General features: G+C 37.8%; 1 protein-coding gene across 4 annotated transcripts in view; it reads left to right on the top strand.

The window, feature by feature from the left end:
• SDCCAG8 (SHH signaling and ciliogenesis regulator SDCCAG8) overlaps window positions 1-23439 on the top strand; it is a 265497-nt gene that overhangs the window by 160760 nt on the left and 81298 nt on the right. For all 4 annotated transcript variants that reach the window (XM_054550178.2, XM_054550173.2, XM_009247821.4 and 1 more), the window contains exons 15-16: window positions 35-143; window positions 8448-8579. In XM_054550178.2, coding sequence (XP_054406153.1) covers window positions 35-143; window positions 8448-8579 — 241 coding nt within the window. The remainder of the gene's footprint in view (window positions 1-34; window positions 144-8447; window positions 8580-23439) is intronic.

Raw genomic sequence — 23439 nt, 5'->3', positions numbered from 1 at the left:
TCTTATGTTGGTGGGGGTTTATTGTTATTTCTAGAAAATGAGCAGTATTTGTTGCTGACCTCCCAGAATACATTTTTGACAAAGTTAAAGGAAGAATGCTGTACATTAGCCAAGAAACTGGAACAAATCTCTCAAAAAACCAGGTAGGTGATGTTATAGAATACTTTCAAGAGCACTGTTTGTGTGATTACTCTAATTTTTCCTTAAAAAACAGCATTTGCACTGTTTTATAGTTTAATGTCAAAATTAGGTATCTGCTGATGTTTTCTTTGAAAATATTTTCTACATATGGACATTTTCTTAATTGTCCATACGCTTTTATGTTTTTTCATGATTATGTGTATGTACTATTATTTGACGTTTTAATGTTTAGAATTGAAAACTGAAGTTTCAGGAAAGAAGGATCAATATGGTAATAACATAAAGATGCAGATAAATCAAGCAGTTATAAAATCTTACATTGGTATGGTTAACACATTTTAATCTATTGTTACAATTCACCATGAACACAAAAGCTGACTTTAGGTTAAATGATAACAGATGAAATGTGTATATATAAAAATGAAAGTAGATGGTACTTTGAAATAAATAAACCAAAACTATTCTTCCCTTCTCCTAAAATTGTTATATTTTAATAGAACAGCCATCATTCATTTTATAGGCATACTACTCTTTTATAAATCCATTGATCGGAATCTTAATGACTTTTTTCTCTACACTTTCTAGTCAGATTATCTCAATGAATAAATTATTTCATATTCTAAACTGCAAGAAGCCCGACTCCCCATCTCAGCTCCGACAGTAACTGAATAATCTTGGACAAATGTATTTGACCTACTTGGACTATGGTTTCTTCTTTTGTAAATGAAAGACATTGGACAGAATCGCTTTAAATTGAACTATGGAAGGCAATATTCACATAACTGATAAGATGTCAAATACTACTTTATATGATAACTTAATGAAAAAAATGCCTGTGTGTCTTCTCTTCTGCATTTTTCTGAAACTCACATAGATCTATTGAGAGCAGGAAATATGGCTCAGCAAACAAACTACTGACCTAGATGTTTCATTCGGAAAGGATTTCTGGGAGGATCAGGGCATATCTGATCACTCTGAGCTCCATCTTGGAGTCCTGCATCAACAAGCTGTCTTAGCTGATAGAACCCCCATCCCTGAATCTTTTGGGGAATCAGAGGGCTCGTGCATCCAACTCTCCCTGCTCACAGGAAGGCAGAGGCTCCTGTAACCACCAAGAATGAACTCTGACATGCGCACCTTCCTAGCATATACTAAGATTGTATTTCGGTAGGGGAAAACCTAGGTGCCAAAATACCAGATAGTTCAAGGAAATTTGACCAAGAAAACCAAATGATTTTGTCATGAAAGAGACCCATAAAATATCAACAGTAGCTATTCTTAACCAGAAATACTTGATTTGCACCACATAGATCCAAAAGTAATTTGTTAGAAGCAAACAAACAAGATTGTGTCATTTAGGGATAAAATGATATTAATCTGGGTTTTATATAAATGTGTTAGGTCTAAAATTGGTTTGTGAATGATTACTGATCTTGCTCTCCAAGGAGACCTAATTAGGGAAATTTATTATATAAAAGAGACAAAAAGGTGCTTGGTATATGTTATTTAATTCTCACCACAACTTGAGGCAGGAATTATTATCTTCCAGATAAGGAAACCAAAACTGTTTAAATAACTGGTGAGTGGGAGAGCTAGGGTTCTAACATAGGTATTTCTGGTTCCAAAGTATATGTTCTTTCTTATGGTAATTACAGTATTTTGGGAAGGAAAAATTAACCTTTAAATTTCCGTGGAGAAGTAAGCGTCCTTGGCATGTAACGGTTAACTTACTCTGTGCCCCTAGGCCCTCTTTTTCCTCCCCTAGATCTGTCATCTTTGCCTGTACTGGTCTAACTCAGCACCTCTATTGCTCCTCCTGCTTCTCATTCCTCCAGCTTCTGAACACTACTTTGTAAACTGGATGTATTCTTTTGTATCTGACATAGATGGCACTTAATGAATAAATGATGAATGAATGAAACAAATAGGTGTGGTGCTATTCGCACCTCCTGATCTGACTTCTGATGCCAGTCTGTTCCATTGTTGATGGCTGGCAGTGTGCAGTAAAGAACACGTGGCAATTCAGAGGAACTAGGTTTGAATCTCACTCTCCCACTTGGAGCTTTGTAACCTTGGGTACCTGGCCTCATCTCCCCAAGCCTCAGCTTCTCCTTCTGTAAAAACATTTCTAAAGCCACACTGAAGGATTGTTATGGGAATTAGAATTGTGTATATAGATACACATACATACACGTATCAAGTGCCTAGCACAGTGCCTGACACATAGTAATACACAGTAGCTGCTATTATTTTCACTGGTGGCATTTTTAAGGGTCTTGACTGGTAATTTGGGTATCATTTTACATAGCCATTGTCTTTGCCAGGGAAAGTCTGACTGTCATTTTCTGACGGACATAAGTCTATGCCACAATGAAAGCCTTTTTAAAACAGCCAGATCAGGAAAATGTAGATCTAGTTGTATTTTGTAACTCTGATGAATTAAAGCAGGCACCTACTGTAACTTTACAATTTGACTCAACCAAGGCCTGGCAAGTAGTAAACACTTGATAAATTGTTACTTACTATTTTTAAAACTCTCAAGCGCCCCTAAAACTTACGAAAAGTGCATTTTGTGCGCCTCACAAGAAAGTAGTGAATAGGACAAATTGTGATTTTAGGGTTGTTCTTAATTTCTTTAAGTTCCAGTTTCATTTCTCCCTGGCTTCTTACTATGACATTTTCAATAACTCATTCATGTTAAGTTTTACATTCCATTTTGATGTTACCTTCTGCTTTGAATCCACCTATAAAACTTGAAGGGCTTAAACTGCTTCTTTTAAAATACAAATTATTAATGTAGTAAACCCTGAAGAAGCCCTCCAGGAGTGTGCCTCTGCATACCCCATGCCAAACTATTGGGATAAATAATTTTCCCTGTGCTTTGAGGTAAGGAAAATCTTGGAGTTTCTAAAGTTTTGTCATTGTGGAAACTCAGTCTCCAAATTTATACTTATGCAATTCATATGGTAATTTTGGTCCAGCTTTTCCTTAGAGTATTACAGTAAAATTCTTCTTGAAAGTAAGTGTATTTATTTTGTATTGAGCAATAATTAAGACATATTTTTCCCTCTTCTGTTACTAGCAACATTACTCTAAGAGTCTTGTTTTTCAAAATACCAACTAAACAAATAGATTCCTACCATTTAAAACAAGATTTTAAACTCACAGATCTAGTCATTTGACTGAAGCCCATGCAGAATGACGGGAAAGCTGACAGCGTGGGCTCGGCGTGCACGTACACCCTTACTCTCTGCCCCAGCTTCATGCTAGGCTGCTCTGTTGCTCTGTGAAAATGTTTTGAAATGGTACCTCTGTGTGTGTGTCTGTTGTATGTGTTTTCTCCCCAAGTAGACCGTAAGTCGCATTATGGCAGTGACGACTGCTTCTGTTTTCTGGAAGCCTCCATAATGATTAGCACAGTAGTTTGCGCACTGTGTGTACTCCACACTGCACGTAGTGGTGTCTGTAACCCCGGGGTTTGTGAATGGCACGTCCCATTTTAAAACTTAAAATGAACTGCCGATTCTGTGCATTTTATATAGCTTGTTTTTCACCATCAGGCAAGACAATCAATTCCATTTTGCTTTTAATTGGCACCAGGCAGACATTCTGGCTGATTTTAGTTGAAGCTCACATAAACTTTCGCTATCCTTCCTTCTGTATTCCCCAGTACTCTGAGAGCTTATTACAGTTATGGGGTTGTTTTTTGAGGGAGGTAAACGGAGCTATTTAAATATCTTTGGTACAACTGTGATTTTTCTTTATCAAAGTGAAGGAAGTGTTCTCTCTCCCCACGCGCTTAGATGAATCAGCAGTAAAACGTTGCAGTGCGGTTTGCAGTGCTATCTAACACCTGGCCTGGGAGAGCTTGGAAGGATTGGGTGCTGGCAAGGAGTGAGCCTCTGCCAGCCACAGAGTGGAGAGAAGTGTGTGCTAGGTTTTAGTTTCCACCTCTTGCACATTGAAAAGAACAGGATAGAGCATAGAACCAGGGTCTATGTGGTTTTGCTTCTTTCTTTTCTGTCATTGTCACTTTCTGGGTTGTGAGGCTTGTGGACTGATGTCTAACACTGCCTATTGTGTATTTGTGATTTGAGTTTTGTAATTAAGAGGAACAATGGGAGTCCATGGGGTCTCGTTATATATAATGGTTGGTTTAATTTGTTTCACTTCTATCTTGTTAATTGTAAATTGATCATTAAGATTTGAATTCTAATCTGTCACCAGGGTTGTGAGTATTGAGGCTAGAGCAATGATCCTGGTTTTAATCACTGATGATGAGAAACAAATTTTATAATTTTGGTACATATTGCAGTTCATATATTTTAACACTATACTTTATGGTGTTATAAATATTGTTAAATGACTTTTAGTGTAGTTTTACTGTGTGGACTATAATGTATAAATTATATTACTGTTTTGGCAACAGTAGGTATCCAACTGTGTGAGTTTAATTGAGGTGAAGAACACACACCCGGTTGAACTGTTTTTTTCCTTTGCATGTTTAGATGATGTTAGGTTGGGATACTATAAAAATTATATTTTCTACAAGAGGAGACTGATGTTGGCCTCTGCTAATTGTTACCAAAAGTCAAACTAGAACCTAAAAGAATAAAAAATTAAGATATTGTATTTCCCTTTGAAAGCAATTATCATTTTAATCCGAATTATAGTAGTAAAATATATTTCATGCAAATGCAATTATACAACATAACTGGTATATAAAAATACAGGGGAAAGTTCATGCTTCTGTAAAGCCAGAAATTGCCTAAATTTTCTATGAAAATGGATTAGAGTCAATTATCCTTTTATATGACACAGGATAATCATGCCAGAAATGTATCTCTGAACTAACAGAAAACTTGTAAGTTTACTCTTTGAGCTTTGCAAACTACTAGTTCTAGGAACATATCATGAGCTCCGGACAGAAAAAGGATGATGTGCAGGCATATATGTCAAATTTTTATTGAAAAATGGAAGTTGGTAGGCAAATTACAATTACAAATAAAGAAAAAAACAAAAATATGCGAAGCAGAAGAAAGGATTGTTGCAATACACACTTGATAGTGATATGTACTTTATAAATAACATTTATATTTTTGGGATTATGTAAGACATCCTCAATGCAGGGAATTTGGAAAATACAAAGAAGAATTAAGGAAAATTTCCTGTGCCACTACCATCCAGAGATAACTGTTCTTACCTCTCATATATTTCCCTTCAGTCATGTTTCATGTGTATGTCTGTGTACATTTATAGTGTGATTGAGATTATACCATATATACAGTTTTGTGTCTGCTTTTTCATTTGATATCTAATGAACATTTTTCTATATCAGTAAATACTCTGAAAACAAAACTTTATTAAATGATTTGCGTGTATGGGAATTATTAGGCTTTTAAGATGCTTCCAATTTTTAACCACTTTTTAATAATAATACAACAAAAACTTTGTACCTAAATCTAAATTTTTGATTGTTTCCTTAATTGCTGGTCTAAGATGATGAATCCTTTTAAGGGTATTAATGTGTTTTACCTTGCTTAAGTACTACACTAACTTCGAATCACTGTATATGTAGCCATATTAGTAAATAACATTACAAAGAAGTGAGATTTTTTTAAAAAAGAATGAGAGGCAATATTGCACAGTGGGTGGAACCACCCCTTTAGAGGTGGACTAAGTGGTATCTGGGCTTGGCTACTTGGATGACCTTAGGCAAATTATTCAACTTCATGTTTACCTCACAGAGAAAAGAAAAGAAACCCTTACAATTACCTTATAGGATTAATTGAGATCATGAATGTAAAGGATGGATTTCACTGTTTGTTATACGGTGGCGTGCAGTAAATATTTGGTGGTAGTATCTGGTTTTGTTGTGCTATTTTTTGAATAATAGTGAAATTGAATATGTTATGAATGTTATTGATCATTTGTGTTTCTTCTGTAGATATTTTCAATATTTCTTATACTTTTTAATTGGAATTTTGATGGAGAGTGCAGTTAGTGTTTCATTAAATGATGCTTTTAATGTTTATTTGTCTTATTTTTGTAAATAATTTCCTGTTGTTTACATTGATTTTAATTAATAAGCTTTATTTTTTAGAGCAGTTTTAGGTTCACAGCAAAACTGGACAGAAAGTACAGAACTCCCATATATTCCCTGTTCCTTCCACACAGAACCTCCCCCACCAGTGGCATCTACATTTTGTTTTATTATGATTTTTTTCAAAATCAGAATGAATTTATTTAAAAAAAAATAAAATACATGTCTATTTAAAAAATTTAGAAAGTATGGAAAAGGATGAATAAAGAACAGAGAAAACATTCCTGATCCTACCATCCAGCAATAACCAATATTAATAGTTGGTATGCATGTCAAAATATTTTTCTAAATTATAAAATGAAATCACATTATACATGCTGACTTTTAATGTTTTCTCTTTTTTACCAATATTTCACAGTTTTAGATCAATAAATATCACTTATAAATAGCCACATTATCAGAATAATAAGTAACATAACCAAGCTCCTGTTGATAGATTTCTTGGTTAAGTTTCCAGATTATGGGTTGCAAAGAAAGGTTGTTTCTAGAAACAATGCTACAATGAATACTCTCACACAAACCTATGATATATTTTAAACATGTGATTTTTTTATGCATAAAAGTTTTGTATTTTTATATTGTAAAATCTATTTTTTTCTTTGTGATTTTTCTTTTTAAAAGTGCCTTTTGCTTGGAAAGTGCCTGAGAAAAGATCAATGTTCTGCATTTTTTCTAATCTGGTTTAAGGATTTTTTTTCTTCTTTTGAATTTTATTTTAGTGCATGGTATGATAGGAGATACTAATCTTGGAAGGGATACCAGATCAAAAATTTATTATAACTGCCTCTAAATTCTTTTGTATTGTATGTGATTCTGAAAGGAGAAACCTAAGTCATTATTAACTCCTTTTGTACTATTTCAAATATAGGTGGATGCTTATTAGGAGAAGCAAATGTAGAATGAGCACTTGATCTGAACTTGAAAATGAGATAATCCATGCTCTCATACAGAATCTGGTAGGAAAGACAAGGCACAGAGCACAATTTAAAAGAATAAATTATAAGCTAATGTATGCATAAAGGCTAGAGGTAGCTTCAAAAAACGTGCTGACATATTGAGACCTGCAAGGTATTAATCAGGGCGAGCCTCCTTTGGGATGACATTTGAACCAAGATGAAAACAAAATGAAGAATGAGGTGAACTAAAAGAAAGAGTTTTTGTTCCATACACTTGAGCAGCCTGGTCCTTGGGATGAACAATTTGTAAAGTAAGATTTCCCTTAGCAAATCCAAATCCTTTCCTGACCAGGAAGAAAAGGCTATCTTGCCTACTAGAAGAATCCTTTCTTTAAAGGGAATTAATTTTATGTCAGGAGTCTTCGGAAAACAAACCAATCATTAACGTGAAAACGACTCATAACATAACAAGAGTTTTATACTTTCCATTCTAACTGATGAGGCATTAGTGGGTGAGGAGATGGTGGCAGTAGGCAGTAATTTAGAGTTTACTTAATACAGGGAAAGGAATATAACTTTTCTTGGATAAACATCTTTCTGATCTTCAAATTTTGAGACTTGGATTGTCATCTAAGACACGAAAAATAGGATATTGCCATTTTGCTCAGGGGAGGTCAATCTTTTTTCTATTAAGCTCTTCAGTGGATTGGATGAAGCCCGCCTGCATTGACGGCAATCTGCTTTTCTCAAAGTCTACTAATTTAAATGTTAATATCATCTAAAAAACACCCTCACAGAAATGTCCAGAATAATGTCTGGCCAAATGTCTGGGCACCATGGCCCAACGAAGTTGACACATAAAATTAACCGGTAAAGAACTATTTTCATTTTAACCGTGTGCCATTAAACTGGTTATGTTAATTAAAAGAAACTCTGTTACAGAAATTAGGCCTAGGGTTTCTTCTTTGACAGCATAGTGTTTGGCCTATAACAAGCACTCAGTAAGTATTTGTTAAATGAACAATAGTCTTTTGAAAAAGAGATTTGATCATTATCATTTTTGTCTTGTTCCTTAGGGAAGCCATTTCTATTAGAATAAGTTGTTATTCCTTTTTCTGTCTAACACGTGAGTCTCTACAATGTATCTTGCCATTTCTGAAATATTTTCTTTTGCAAAGGATATAGTTTTCATTATACTATTATGTTAAAGTATGCAGTTTAAGATAATGTTAAGGTTATATAATAACAATATGCCCTAGTAATAAGAACCTTTAACATCTATTATTTTTGTGTTTTCACTTCTCTAGATCTGAAATAGCTCAACTCAGTCAAGAAAAAAGGTATACATATGATAAATTGGGAAAGCTACAGAGAAGAAATGAAGAATTGGAGGAACAGTGTGTCCAGCATGGGAGAGTACATGAGACAATGAAGCAAAGGTAATCAAGGTTTCATGTCAACTCTTGTGTCACGTATTGAATGTGTTTGGTTTACACACAGGAGGGGAATTGCTGTGGAATAAGTAGAATTCATCATCATTATGCTACTTGTGACATGCTCAAAATCTAATACTTTTATTTTATGTGTTTATGCTTCCTTAATTTAGGTTGTTCTTATTATACACAAAGAGGAGAGTACATCCTCTTTTTGTTATTCTCTGAAGACACAGAATTAGGTTTAACATGGAAGAATGAAGGAAAGCCATTTTCCTTTAACGTGTAAGTTGGTAATATTGTAATATGGAGGAATTTCAAATTATCTCTCCTAGAAACTAGGTTTTATATGCTTTTTGTAAGGTAAAGCACATAGTAGGTCTAAAGAGGTTAAACATCTTATCAGAGGTTGCACTAATAGCATTGCTAGAGTCAGAACTTGACTACAAACAAAACCTTCACTTCTTTCTGGTGGCATTACTTTGAGCAAGTCACTGAAGTTCTCTGAGTGACTGTTTCTTCACCTATATATTGGCACTAATCATATCTACTTTGCATTTTGATAGAAAGATCAAATATAATATAGCAAAGCACATGGCTCATAAAGGCCACCCACTCAATGTCATCAATGATTATTATTCTCTTTTTCTAGATGAAGAAATTTGGCTCAGAGAGGCTAATAGGTTTGCTCAAAGTGACAGATGGAATAAGTGGTAGAGTTCAGACTTGAATCTTGATCTTTTGACTCCAAAATCCTTTTCTTTTTGTGCAGTAATGGGGATTTTTTTTTTTTTTTTTGGCAATAAACACAGCCTCTTACTATTTTTTATCCATGTGCCATTTCTCATTTCTGTGTGATAATGGATTCCCTGGGCAGAAAATAATCTCAGTGTTTCACAGCAGACAGTGAATGGGTTTCTGTAGACTTGGACTTCACATGACAACTGTGTGCACAATGATAGCAGCCACCCTTCCAGTGGACACGGTTCACGTGGCCTCCAGCTCTGCATCCCCACACCATTTCCCAGCCATCCATGCCTTCTCTGTTTCAAAAACAGTTCTTGATATAATTGAAGGAAATGAAAATATTTATAGACTCCTTGTATTTTTTTAAATGTAAAGTAAACATATTAGCCTGGCGGGGGGAGGTATTTTTACGTTGATTAGTTGCTTTATTGAATGAAGACAGGCAGTCAGATGATGGCACTGTTTGTCAGTTATCAAAATACCAAAATATGGATATATTTGCAAAGTAATAATTATTCACTCACTATTAAAATGTTTACTGAAGCCCAGGCACTTCTGTAGGCCAGGGGTCTGCAAACGTTTTCTGTGAAGGGCCAGAGAGTGAATATTTCGGACTTTGCAGGCCACACGTGGTCTCTGTGGCATAGTCTTCCTTGTTTTGTGTTTTTTACAACCCTTTGAAAAAGTAAAGACCATTCTTAGCTAGAGGACCAACAAAACGAGCCAGAGGATTTGGCCATTGGGCCAGCCTTTGCCCCAGTCCTGTGCACCTGGGGCATCTTTCCATTTATTTTCTTACATTTGTGTATTGCTTTAGAGTTCCCAGAATGCTCTCACACATATTACCTTATGTATCTTGAAGCAACCTTGAAAGTAGCTGCATTTATCATCTCCATTTCCAGATGGAGAACTAAGCCTAAGAAAGACAAACGTGCTGAATGAAGGTCAGGTGGCAAATTCATGATTCGTTCATTCAGCATTGATTGATTGATTGATTGATTGCTGCTATGTGTCACATTTTCTACCACATGCTGGAATAAAATAGCAAAGTAGATATAGTTCCCACTCTAATGGAGCATACATCCTTATAGGGAAGATGGATATTAGCAAAAGAATTTCATAACTGTCTAATTAATTATAGTTGACCCTTAACACAGATTTGAACTGTCTGGGCCCATTTATACAGAGATTCTTTTCAATAAATTTATTGGAAAATTTTTTGGAGATTTGCAACAATTTGAAAAAGCCTGCAGACAAACCATGTAGCCTAGAAATAATGAAAAGAAGTTTTAAATTTAGGTATGTCATGAATACATAAAATATCTGTAGATACTGGTTTTTATCATTTACTACCATAAAATATATGCAAATCTATTATAAAAAGTTAAAATTTATCAAAACTTACACACACAAGCACAGATCATACATGGTACCATTTGCAATTGAGAGAAATGTAAAATGTGAAGATGCAGTATTAAATCATAACTGCATGAAATTAACTGTAGTACACACTGTACTACTGTGATAATTTTGTAACCACCTCCTGTTGCTATTGCGAGGAGCTCAAGTATTGTAAGTATCCACTGAAAACACTGTGTGTACTAAATTGTCTGCATGTGAACAGTTTCTCTCTCCAGTAAATTGCTTATTGCAATAACAAGTGATCTGTTGCAGCTCTTGTGTATTTTTCATCATGTTTAGTGCAATACATAAACCTTGAATAACACTGTGGGACCCATACGAAGTGCCACTAGTGATGTTGGAAGTACTTTCAAGAAGCAGAGAAAAGTCATGACATTACAAGCTAAAGTTGCATTGCTGGATATGTAGCTTAGATTGAAGTTTGCAGCTGCAGCTGCCTGTCATTTCAGATGATTCATCTTGTAAACAGACATTATAAACTTACGGCATCAATATATAACAGTACAGTACTGTAAAGGTATTTTCTCTTATGATTTTCTGAATATTTTCTCTAGCTTACTTTATTGTAAGAATATAGTGTATAACACATATAACATACAAATATGTGTTAATCAACCATTTATGTTATCAATATAAGGCTTCTGGTCAACAGTAGGCTATTGGTAGTTGAATTTGAGAGGAGTCAAAAGTTACGCATGGATTTTTTACTGTACGGGGGTTGATGCTCCTAACCCCCATGTTGCTCAAGGGCCAACTGTACAATAATGACCAGTTCTATGAAGGAGAAATATATTTTGTGGTACAAGTACATTTAATAAGGGAACTTGTTTTTTAAAAAATTATTTTTAAGAGAATATCTCTGTCGCCCAGGCTGAAGTGTAACCTTGAACTCCTGGGCTCAAGTGATCCTCCCTCCTCAGCCTTCCAAGTAGGTAGGGCTACAGGTACATACCACCATGCTCTGCTAATTTTTTTTTTTTTTTTTTTTTTTTTTGAGACAGAGTCTCACACTCTGTCGCCCAGGGTGAAGTGCAGTGGCGCGATCTCGGCTCACTGCAACCTCCACCTCCTGGGTTCAAACAATTCTCCTGCCTCAGCCTCCCGAGTAGCTGGGATTACAGGGGACTGCCACCACGCCCAACTAGTTTTTGTATTTTTTAGTAGAGACAGGGTTTCCCCATGTTGGCCAGGCTGGTCTCAAACTCCTGACTTCAGGTGATCCGCCTACCTCGGCCTCCTCTGGGATTACAGGCATGAGCCACCGTGCCTGGCCTAATTTTAAAAACTTTTTGTAGGTACTAGATCTTGCTATGTTGTCCGGTCTGGTCTTGAATTCCTCGCCTCAAACCATCCTCCCGCCTCGGCCTTCCAAATCTCTGTGATTACAAGTGTTAGCCACTGTCCCCAGCAGGGCACTTAACATTGATTAAGAAAAGCTTCAATGAGAACATGACATTTGAATCGGTAAGCAGTGGGATTAGATCAGGAATTGGCGAACTATCTGGCCCTCTCTTAAAAAATTTTACTGACTCCTGTTCTAGAGAAAGAAAATCTATAAAATGGAAGTTCCTGAGATAAGAAAGCATAGTACTCGAGGAAGAGCAAGAACTGTGTGTCCAACATAAAGGAAAAAAGAAAGTGTGGCATACAATGAGGTCGGAGAGGTAGGCAAAGGCTGGACCTAAAGGCAGGGTCTTTATGTTTTTATTTTTATTTTATTTTATTTATTTATTTTTTGAGACGGAGTCTCGCTCTGTCGCCCAGGCTGGGGTGCAGTGGCGTGATCTCGGCTCACTGCAAGCTCCGCCTCCCGGGTTCACGCCATTCTCCTGCCTCAGCCTCCTGAGTAGCTGGGACTGCAGGCGCCCGCCACCACGCCCGGCTACTTTTTTGAGACGGGGTTTCACCGTGTTGGCCAGCGTGGTCTGGATCTTCTGACCTCGTGATCCGGATCTTCTGACCTCGTGATCCACCCGCCTCGGCCTCCCAAAGTGCTGGGATTACAGGCGTGAGCTACCGCACCCGGCTGGTCTTTATGTTTTTATCACGGACCTTTTATTTTATCTTGTTACTAATGGGAAGAAATCAAAAGAGTTTTTTAAAAACAGAGGAGATGTGATCAGATTTGCATTTAAAAATTGTATTCTAGCTCCACAATAGATAACAGATTGGAACAGAGCCATCATGTTTACTCAAGACCAGTTATGGGCCGGGCGTGGTGGCTCACGCCTGTAATCCCAGCCCTTTGAGAGGCCGAGGTGTGTGGATCACGAGGTCAGGAGTTCGAGACCAGCCTGGCCAACATGGTGAAACCCCGTCTCTACCAAAAATACAAAAAATAGCTGTGCGTGGCGGCGAGCGCCTGTAATCCCAGCTACTCGAGAGGGTGAGGCAGGAGAATCACTTGAACCCGGAAGGCGGAGGTTGCAGTGAGCCAAGATGGCGCCACTGCACTCAAGCCTGGGTGATAGAGTGAGACTTTGTCTAAAAAATCAAACAAACAGAAAAACAATTAGGGAGCTTTTGGACTTAGTCAAGCAATGATGATGCTTGGACAGGAATGCTAATATTGGTGACAGAAGTAAACACTGGCGAAATGTATAGGAAGTAGAACCAGCAGGAGTTACTTGATTAGCAGTGCTGGGTGGAGATGAGGAGCATATCAAGGATGACACCCATATTTCTGACCTGAGCAATGGGTGCCTAGTGCTGCTACTTACTGAGAACTAGGGAACACTCTAAAGAAGCTGATTTGCGGTTGAGATGGCCTGGGTTTGGGATGAGATCAAGCGTTACGTTTTGGCCTTGAATGTAATGTTCAAATGATTGTAAAGATCATTCAAGTTGTAAAAATGAAGAAAGTTAAATTTTCAACTGGTGGTTTGGAACCCCTGGTGTCCACAAAGGCAGTCCAGGGAATTCACGTTAAAGATGGCAGTGCCATTTTTTTTTTTTTCTGTTTTTATTTTAAATAGTATCAATTCACCTATTTCTCCCTAGAAAATAGAGCTGTGTGAAAATCCCCCAGTGTATACAGAGTGGACAAGCCCCAGAGCCAGTGGAGCACTGCTGAGCACCTGTGTCCTCTCATCTGGGCGTTCACTGTCACCAGCTCCCAGTAATCCCGGGGGTTTCGTCAGTTACACAGTTTTACAGGAGTTTTTTCCCCCTTTTGTACGGTAATATGTTGTTTAAAGTATATCCATAAAAACCGTTGTCTAAAGACATACAGCTTCTGATCGAAGTGTAACAATCTAGTAATGAGTTTAAAATAGGTAATTCTTCTATAAACTAGATTCAGGATGATCTTTACCAAATCCATAAGTCCTATGTTTGTCATAGAAATTTGATTCTTCAAAAGCCAGTGTTAAAAATACAAAATATAATATTGATTTGTATGTAATTTGACATTTTAATTTGGGGAATTAACACTATTTACTATTTTCAGAAAAGTGCTTGAAAATAGAAGCCTGAAATCTTAATCTTTATCTCATAATTTAAAAAGAATAAGAGTCCTTTGCAGGAACATGAATGGAGCTGGAGGCTATTATTCTTCAAAGTAGTGCAGGAACAAAAAAACAGATACCGTATGTTGTCATTGTAAGTGGGAGCTACATGATGAGAACACATGGATACTTAGAGGAGAACAGAAGACACAGGAGCCTGCCGGAGGGGAGGAGGTGGAAGAAAGGAGAGGATCAGGACAAATAACTAATGGGTACTCGGCTTAATACTAGGGTGACAGTTACAATCTCTTCACAATCTCCCATGACGCAAGTTTACCTATATAACATACTGCACGTATACCCCTGAACTTAAAAGTTTAAAAAAATGGGAAAATTAAAAAAAAGAGAGAAAGCTATAATAGTAGCAGTTGAATTTTATATTCAAAAGACAAACATTTCAAAACAAATCATGAAATTGTTTTTATCTGTTATTGATTTTATAACATGTGTTTAATTTCAAATCTGTGTTTTAGAGTATCTTTTGGTGTGAAGACATGTTATTAGCCAATAGTGCCTTTTTCTTTCATAATTAATTCACTATGGATTTAATTTATGTAAATGAAATAGTGGCATTATTTATTGCACAGGAAAATTAAAATTTTATGTTATAAAGTTCAAACTTATGCTTATTTTAAATGAAATGCTTTTACTTAAAAGTGAGATGGTTTAATAAATTCCATGTGTTTCTATGAAGGGGGTTTGAGAGTCAAAAGAAATTTGGAGACACTGAGGTAGACAAAGTGCGGCGTATAAGGTTCCTGAGAAGAGAGGTGGGTTGGGATACCAAGCACTTAGCAGAAAATGATAGTGGACTGGGCAAAGGGTCACCTCCTCTGTTGCCATCTGCAGCAGCTGTAGCAGAAGAGATTATATGAGCTGATAAATGCAGGCTTATGGATACGGTGCTGGAAAGGTAACCTGAGGCCAGACTTAGTTTATTCTGTGTTTATTGGGCATCTGTTTTGTACCAGTCACTGTGCTAGGTCTGGAGACACAAAGATGTAAAAGACATACTCTGCCTCGGAGAACTGCATGAACTTGGAGGGCGGAGGTTGCAGTGAGCCGAGATAGTGCCACTGCACTCCAGCCTGGGCAACAGAGTGTGACTCTGTCTCAAAAAAAAAATAAATAAATAAAGATATACTCTGCCTCACTCTCGTGGCTGCAGACTTCCTCTGTTTGGGCTGGCCTAAGTATTGCAGTCCTGCAGTGCAGAGTAGCCATGGCAGCACCTGCCATCTCCTGGGAGGTCATTCCTGCCTGCTGCCATGCCTCCAGAAACCCAGATGCAAGAAGAAAGTCTCTCCTGAGGAACCAGCCTCCCTTGGCAGGCTAGACAGGAGTTGGCTGCCCTTAAAGTGTTTATTTGTTTAAGTCTCCTGTTCTCTCTGTTTTATATAAACCTAAAGGTCTGTTATTGAGATTTGGGGTGTGTGGTCAAAAAGTTCCACTGCCCCTGGGGAAATGTCTTGAGTTGTTCATCTTTTGCTTAGAAAAGTGATCAGGGTGTAGACCCAAGCTTCCTGAGTAGTGATGACCAGAAGACTCACCCCGAGTTATAGGTGTTTTTGTCAATTCTTATGGACAGTTTCAAAATCTATTAAGTAAAAAATTTTAAAGTACTGAAATTTGGTTTTTATAAGCCAAAACAACTTACTGAGAATGCTAACGCAATATTCTACTGGCCGCCTCCACACCCGGCAGAGCTTGTGCGATGTAACGTAAGCGCTGCTAGTTTGACTTTTGATGATTTGGGGAAAGGATTCTAATTATTACTAGGTTATCAGCGTTGTTCTGAGGTCATCTTCGTTTTCAAATGCTGCTCTTCTTGCTTTTAATTATAAATTGCTGTTAATTTAGCTTCATCACAATAATTTAGTTGGTTTTGGATTGTTTTGTTAACCCTCTACGGTGCAGTATTGCATACTTGCATCAGCGGTATAATGGTTTCCCAATAACTACATTTTAAGTCCCATATGACTTGTAATTCAGAAATGAATCACCCATTATCTCTTTTGCTAAAGCAGATATATGATCCCTGCCTCCTGCCACCACCTCAGCAATTTGCTATAGAGAGGCACTCCTTTGATTTGCTGCTTGCAAATCTTTGTTTTTAAATAACTGATAACATGCTATTAAGAGCAAATTAACAAAATTGGATTTATATGCCATTATTTTATAATATAAAATTATACTCTTATGAAGAAATGGTAAGAGATGTATATGTTGCTAGAAAAATATCTTATTACATCTTGTTTGTTTTGAAATGTTCCTGTTATCCCTAGAGTTTGTTTCACTGGACCATTGACATGTTTGGATTAGGGAGGCTGTCTCATCTAAGGGGTCTAACAACAGACAATCGAATACTAGAAATCACATAGAAAAGTTTATCCTTTTTCAAATTATTCAAAAATTATAAGCCAATTGGGGTTCAAACAATCCCTTTATCATAAGCCAGTTGTATGCATTGAGAACTCCCTGAGAGGACTGGAAGACACATTTGTTTATACTGTAGTGGGAAGGCCAGATCAGACTGCTGCCCTCCCAATAAGTTGGGAGCTTTGCCACTCTGTGGGAGTTACAATTTTGATCTGGGAATGGATAATGAGTTATTTAAAGCAGGCTGTGCAGTTACCTTCGTTGGGACAAGGCAGCTGCTATAACTGATTACGGGGGAGAACATTAAATGGGAAAAGGGGACAACAAAACAAAGTTGGGACAATGCCAAAGAAATGATAAGTTACACTTTTGCCTAGGATAGGCCCACTACCCGGGAAAAAGAAAAAGACACCCTTTGATTTATTCATCAAATATTTACTGAGTGCTTATACACTGCTGATGTGCTTGGGATACATCAAAGGACACGTAGACAGCCTTGTCCTTATGGAACTTACATGCTTTGAGCTACCTTCAAGATCTAGTCCTTTGTTTTTAAGACCTAAAGCCAAAGTAGAGAGATAGTATGGATCGTACTTAACAGCATCCTTCCTAAAACCAAGTTCTCCGGGCTTTCCTCAGTTTACTTCTTTGTAGCTGCTTTGTAGCTACATGAGCTAATTCCTTAATCTTAAACTTCATCTTCCTCACTTTCTTGATCTCCAAAATGCTACCTTGTAGGGTTATGAAAATTGCCTAAAATAATCCACGAAAAGGTCTTTAGAATAGTTCCTGGCACAACGTTAGTGCTTAACAAATGTTTCACATTGCTATTCATTCGTATCCTTCATTCAACATATTTATTAGGCCCTTAATACATGCTGAGCTCTGTTCTGGATTCTGGGATTGCAGCAGGAACTTCAGAGACTTAGATTCTAAATGGTTGTTTATTTATATTATAGGTTAAATTGACTCTTGTGAGTTAGTCTGTGAACCAAAATACCATGTTTACATAATGTTATTTCTTAGGCAAAATGCCTTTTGAATTTTCAACAACTGATTTATGGAACGACATTTTGGACCACAACTTGGGATATGCCTATGATGTTCTAAGTGTTTGTGAACATGTGAATGTGTGTGTGTGTGTGTGTGTGTGTCCTCTATTCGGTGGTGAAAATTTCCAGTATGAGCCCCAAATAAAATTTCAAGAGGGATACATCTATCTAGTTGCTTTTTTAAAATTGTATTTTCAGCATAGTTAGGAATAAGGAACACTCTAAAAAAATTTTTTACGCAAGTTTTAGGTTCACAGCAAAATTGAAAGGAAGGTACAAAGATTTCCCATATACCTCATACATGCATAGCCTCCCCCATTATCAGTATCCCCCACCAGCGTGGTATAATTGTTACAATTGCTAAGCCTTCATTGGGACATCATAATCACCCAAAGGCCATGGTTTACGTTAGGGTTCAGCCTTGGTTTTGTACATTCTATGGTTTGGATGAACACATGATATATATCTACCATTGAACATGCTCTGTATGATATCATATCATGTTTGTCAACTTTTTTTTTTTTTGAGCAGTGGCAAGGTTTATTGTGAAAGCAAAAGAACAAAGCTTCCACAGCATGGAAGGGGTCCCCAGCGAGTTGCCCCAACTTTTTTTCATGGGTCATACCTTTGGTGTTGTAGCTGTTGTCCTACCTGTGGTCACCTAGATTTTCTCCTATGTTATTTTCTATACATTTTATAGTTTTGTGTTTTACAGTTAAATCTGTGATCCATTTCAAGTTACGTTTTGTGAAGGGTGTAAAGTCTGTGTCTAGATTCATTCTTTTTTTGCATATGGATATCTAGTTGTTTTAGCACTATTTGTTAAAAACTGTATCTTTGCTCTGTTGTACTACTTTTGCTGTTTGTCAAAGATCAGTTAACTACATTTATATGAGAGGAACATTCTTTTTAAATTCCCAATTGTAACTTCATTAAGTCTTTAGGAACAGAAAAACAAAAGGCTAACAGAGTTTAACTTCTACTCCTGGGAGAGAAAATTTTATATTAGTACTAGGAAATAACTAATGCCTGTTTGGAGGCAAAAATTCTGACAAACCATCTATAACCTGCCAATTTTAATATTTTTATAATGTTTATTATTTTTGCTTTTTCTACAATTAACTCTGGATAATACAAAAATATTAAATTAATAATAATTGCCTCACACATGTTAGCATTGTACAAAGAACCACAAGAGGCTATGAGTATTAAACATCTATCTTGAGACAGGTCTTCTGCCAAAAAGACAGAATAGGTAAATTTCTGTTTTTATATTAGAGGGGAAAAAAGGTGCATTTTCAGTGCTGAAAGTCCCTGAAAAATTTCTTCCCTGTATCCAATGTAAACCTCTTTCAGTCAATTCACTCTCTAAAGCTAATTTTCTCTCTTTGGTTTATCTTTTTTGGTAGATCTAGAACTTCTGATTAGAATTTTCATTATCTTAACTCTTAAGACTTAAAATTTAACTTAGAACTTTTAAGTTAAATCTGATTTTTCATTTCTGTACTTGTGTTTGTTGCTTTGCCTTAGACTTTATAATTTTAAACATTGAATATTAAATTTGAAAACCTAAACTAGATTGCCTGGCTTTTGCTTTATTTTGCACCTTCTAACTTATTAATATATCCCTATATTTATTAACATGCATTTAGCACTAGGTACAAAAGGAAAAAAGACATGATATTTACCCTTTAGAAGCTTCTAATCCAGTGCGGGAGGTATACGGTAATCATACAGGTGTAATAGACTATGGTAAGAGTAAACCCAGGATGCTCTGTGTGCACATCAGACTGGCATATCACCTAGGTTTGGAGGTACGGGGCACAATTCTTTTGAGAAATAATATCTATCGTCAAATCCTAAAATGACATGGAAGAATTCTTTTTTTTTTTTTTTTTTTTTTGTATTGAAGCGGAGTCTCGCTCTGTTGCCCAGGCTGGAGTGCAGTGGCATGATCTTGGCTCACTGCAAGCCCCACCTCCCGGGTTCACGCCATTCTCCTGCCTCAGCCTCCCGAGTAGCTGGGACTACAGGTGCCCGCCACCAGGCCTGGCTAATTTTTTTTGTATTTTTAGTAGAGACGGGGTTTCACCATGTTAGCCAGGATGGTGTCAATCTCCTGACTTCGTGATCCGCCCGCCTTGGCCTCCCAAAGTGCTGGGATTACAGGCGTGGGCCACGGCACCCGGCCAGAAAGCTGTTTTTTAAACATTTACCATCACACCACTGATGGATTTTGCTTTTGCCCTCCCTCAGTGACAGTTCACATTTTTCCTAGGATGGGGGCAACAGGTTGCCACCCATTTCCCAGAGGAAGACAGCTTTTGCCTCTCACCTTCCCCTGGAGGCAGTGGGCCTTTTCCTGAGAAGGTTTCTTGCCCCTCGCCCAGGAGCTTGAGGCGTTTGCTTCATATGAAAACATAGAGTCTAGTCAGTGGGCAGTGGATGTGCTCATGCTCCACCTCGGAGTGGGGAAGCTGCTCGCGGGTTTTTTTGCCCCATCTCCAATCTTTCCTGTGTGCATCCAGGGGGAGAAAGGCTGTGGAAAAGTGTTCAATAGTGAGTGCAGGTTTCTCTTGTCCTCTTGTGTTTGGGGCTCCCAGGGATTCCAGGCTGGCACACTAGCCCACACTCTTAAGATCCCATTAAAAGGTTGGCTGCTTTCCTTTTATCTACTTTTACAGTGGCCATTTCCCCTTTCCATGCTATGGCAAAGATAAAACAGTTCAATTGTTCTGTCTTCAGAGAGACATGTCACCTTTTAGAATTTACATCAGCTAGTTACCTTGCAACCTCAGCTCTCTGATTGGCTCAAGAAAAAATATGATTTTGAAGATTATCTGGCTTTTGCTCATTGTTAAGAGTGGGAGTGATTGTGTGTGTGTGTGTGTGTGCACGCATGCACGCATGCACCTGCCTACCTCCTAGTAGGAGGTAGACCCCTCAGAAGTTAGACCTGGAAGAGTCTTTCTCTTGAACCATGTAGAAATGTTTAGGATTTCTTCTGAGCACTCCGAGAGGGGCCTTTGAAGGGTTTTAAATAAGGGAAAGACATTTCTGTGATGTTAGCGTTTTCAGTACCATGAGGCTTTTCTCGTACTTGGTGAGCCAGAGTGGCTCCTGATAACTTTCTGCTGATCATGGCCTATCTTTAACTTTGTAGTTTGTTTCTGATCTCTGAGTTTATTGACATTTTCCCCAGTGATTTTGCTTGCATTATCCAACTACCTCCATTCCTATGACATTCCTCTGCTTTGTATCTTTCCATATCTGTTTTAAGATATGTTAACTAACCAAGTGAGTGACTTCAATGAAGATTCCGCCAATTCCTTCATTCCTACTGTCTTAGAACCTGCGCAAGGATTAAATATGAATGTTTATTTTGGCTGCAATCCCTGGGCAGTGAGAGTGAGGGGTCGGAAGGTGAGGCATCAAAGAATGGAAAACAGCCTGTGATAATGTGTTACAATACTGGTGACTGCTGCTTCTTTTATTTTTATTTTATTTTTTATTTTTTGAGACAGGGTCTCACTCTGGCACCCAGGCTGGGGTGCAGTTGTGCAGTCATGGCTCACTGCAGCCTCAACCTCCTGGGTTTAAGTGACCTTCCCACCTCAGCCTCCCAGGTAGCTGGGACCTCAGGTGCATGCCACTGCACCCAGTTTACCATTTTAAATTTAATCATCTGGCCAGGCGCAGTAGCTCATGCCTGTAATCTCAGCACTTTGGGAGGCCAAGGCAGGTGGATCACCTGAGGTCAGGAGTTCAAGACCAGCCTGGCCAACATGGTAAAACCCTGTCTCTACTAAAAATACAAAAAATTAACCAGGTGGGATGGTGGGCGCCTGTAATCCCAGCTACTCCAGAGGCTGAGGCAGGAGAAATGCTTGAAGCCAGGAGGCGGAGGTTGCAGTGAGCCAAGATCATGCCACTGCACCCCAGCCTGGGCAACAAGAGTGAGACTCCGTCACACACACACACACACACACACACACACACACACACACACAGATCATTGGAGCTATTCTGTAGAGATAGTAGTATTGCCTTCTGTTTCTAGAGGGGGAAATTGAGGCTCTGAGAGGTTATAGAACTTACCCAACATCACATAGCTAATATGTGGCATTGTTAGTCTAGGAATGCAGGGTTATCTGATGTCAGAGCCCATGCTTTTAGCTACCTGAGTTTCATCAGCAAGCCAGCCTCTCAGCGGGGCTTGGACTACAAGGCCCCAGACTCCCAGTTCATGAAGTGCTCTGGCAGATTTTCGCATCCCAACTTGGTAGTGACAGTGTTTGTTACATCTAAGAGTCAAATTCCCTCTCTACTAGGGGCCTTTCAGGCTAATATGTCTTAGAAAGCTTCCCAGGTTATAGCAAGACTAAACGAGCTTTTAAAAAGACTTTTTAATAGCTAGTGGAGCATATGGTGCATAATGGTTAATAATATGCAGTTTCCGGAGCTTTCTGCCTGGTTTCTAATGCCAGTCCCACCACTGAACCTGCTGTTGGCCTTGTGCAAGTTACTTCACCCCTCGGTAAGTCAGTGTCTTCATTATAGGAGAGAAAAACAGCAAAGGTCCCACCTCATAGGGTTATGAGACTTAAATGAGCTTCGCATTTGCCTGGCGTGTACAAAACAATGTATGTTTTTGTTAAATAAAATAAGTTATTTGGTTTTGTTCTGCAATTCACACTTAATAGTATATCATTATTAAATTAAAAAAAAAAAACCAAAGGAAAAGAAAAACATTAACTAGCAGGTCTTCCTTTAAAACTAAATAAGCTCTGCTGCTAGACAGGACCCTGCTTTTGTCTCAGGAAACACTCAATTTCAGGCTGCCTTTGAGAGGTTTTGTTCCGAGGCAGACACTTTTCACCTGAATTGGGAAGGGCAGTTCACTTTGCCTGTCAGAGAGCCTATGGGTCAGTTCCAGGAAGAATTCCAGGAATTCTGGGAAATGACTGGAAGGCATTGACATGGGGTTGGAGCTGTGTGTAAGGCCCTGTAGGCAGCAGTGTTCCAATTGTGCACTTTTGATGTTACACAAAGGATTGAAATCTAGACTCAATCAAACATAATGAATTAACTGCTTTGTGGGATACCATGGCTTTTTGACATTTCTTTGGTAATTTTGAACAAAATTACTTCTGAGGTGATTACATAAGGAAAGCAATGCATTTAGTGCTTTTGGAAAGTGTTTTCCTTTGTTGAGCTGAATGTGTATATTTAAGGGGGAAAAGCAATTTCGTGCATTGTTTTGGCCACGTGTAGCATGCAGTCTGCTGGTGATGGGAATTTAGCAGATTAAAGTGAATGTTTGGTTTTGTGATAATATCTTGATGATATATTCTTGGTGATATTTTCTGGGCTTTTGTTTTCAAGAAATTAATTGGTTTAAAAATGGCCATTATCCATAAAATAATTTATTTTGTATATGAACATGGGCAGAACCATTTTCTCCTTCTTATCTATGGAAAATATTCAGCTTTAAGGAGCAGGTATTTTAAAGGCATTTTGTATGAATATAGAAAAACAGCATTAAAGTGGCTTTTGAGTCACTCGTTTCCAACAAATGTAAATTTTAATATTTATATGTTAGGCAAATGTGTCATTAAAAGAAAGTAGGCATCCATCTAGCTGATGTATTGCTGACTCTGGCTGCTAAGTGAAGCTCACACAGTCCTCTGCAAATGTGGATACAGGGGATGGATGGGTATTAAGATGCCAAACGTGCTGTTCATGCTGAATTGTTTTCTA

This window comes from Pongo abelii, chromosome 1 (assembly GCF_028885655.2).
Source record: "Pongo abelii isolate AG06213 chromosome 1, NHGRI_mPonAbe1-v2.0_pri, whole genome shotgun sequence".
NCBI classification, from domain to species: Eukaryota; Metazoa; Chordata; class Mammalia; order Primates; family Hominidae; genus Pongo; species Pongo abelii.
Note: the sequence above shows the minus strand (reverse complement) of the source record. Positions and strands in the feature narration are given on the sequence as shown.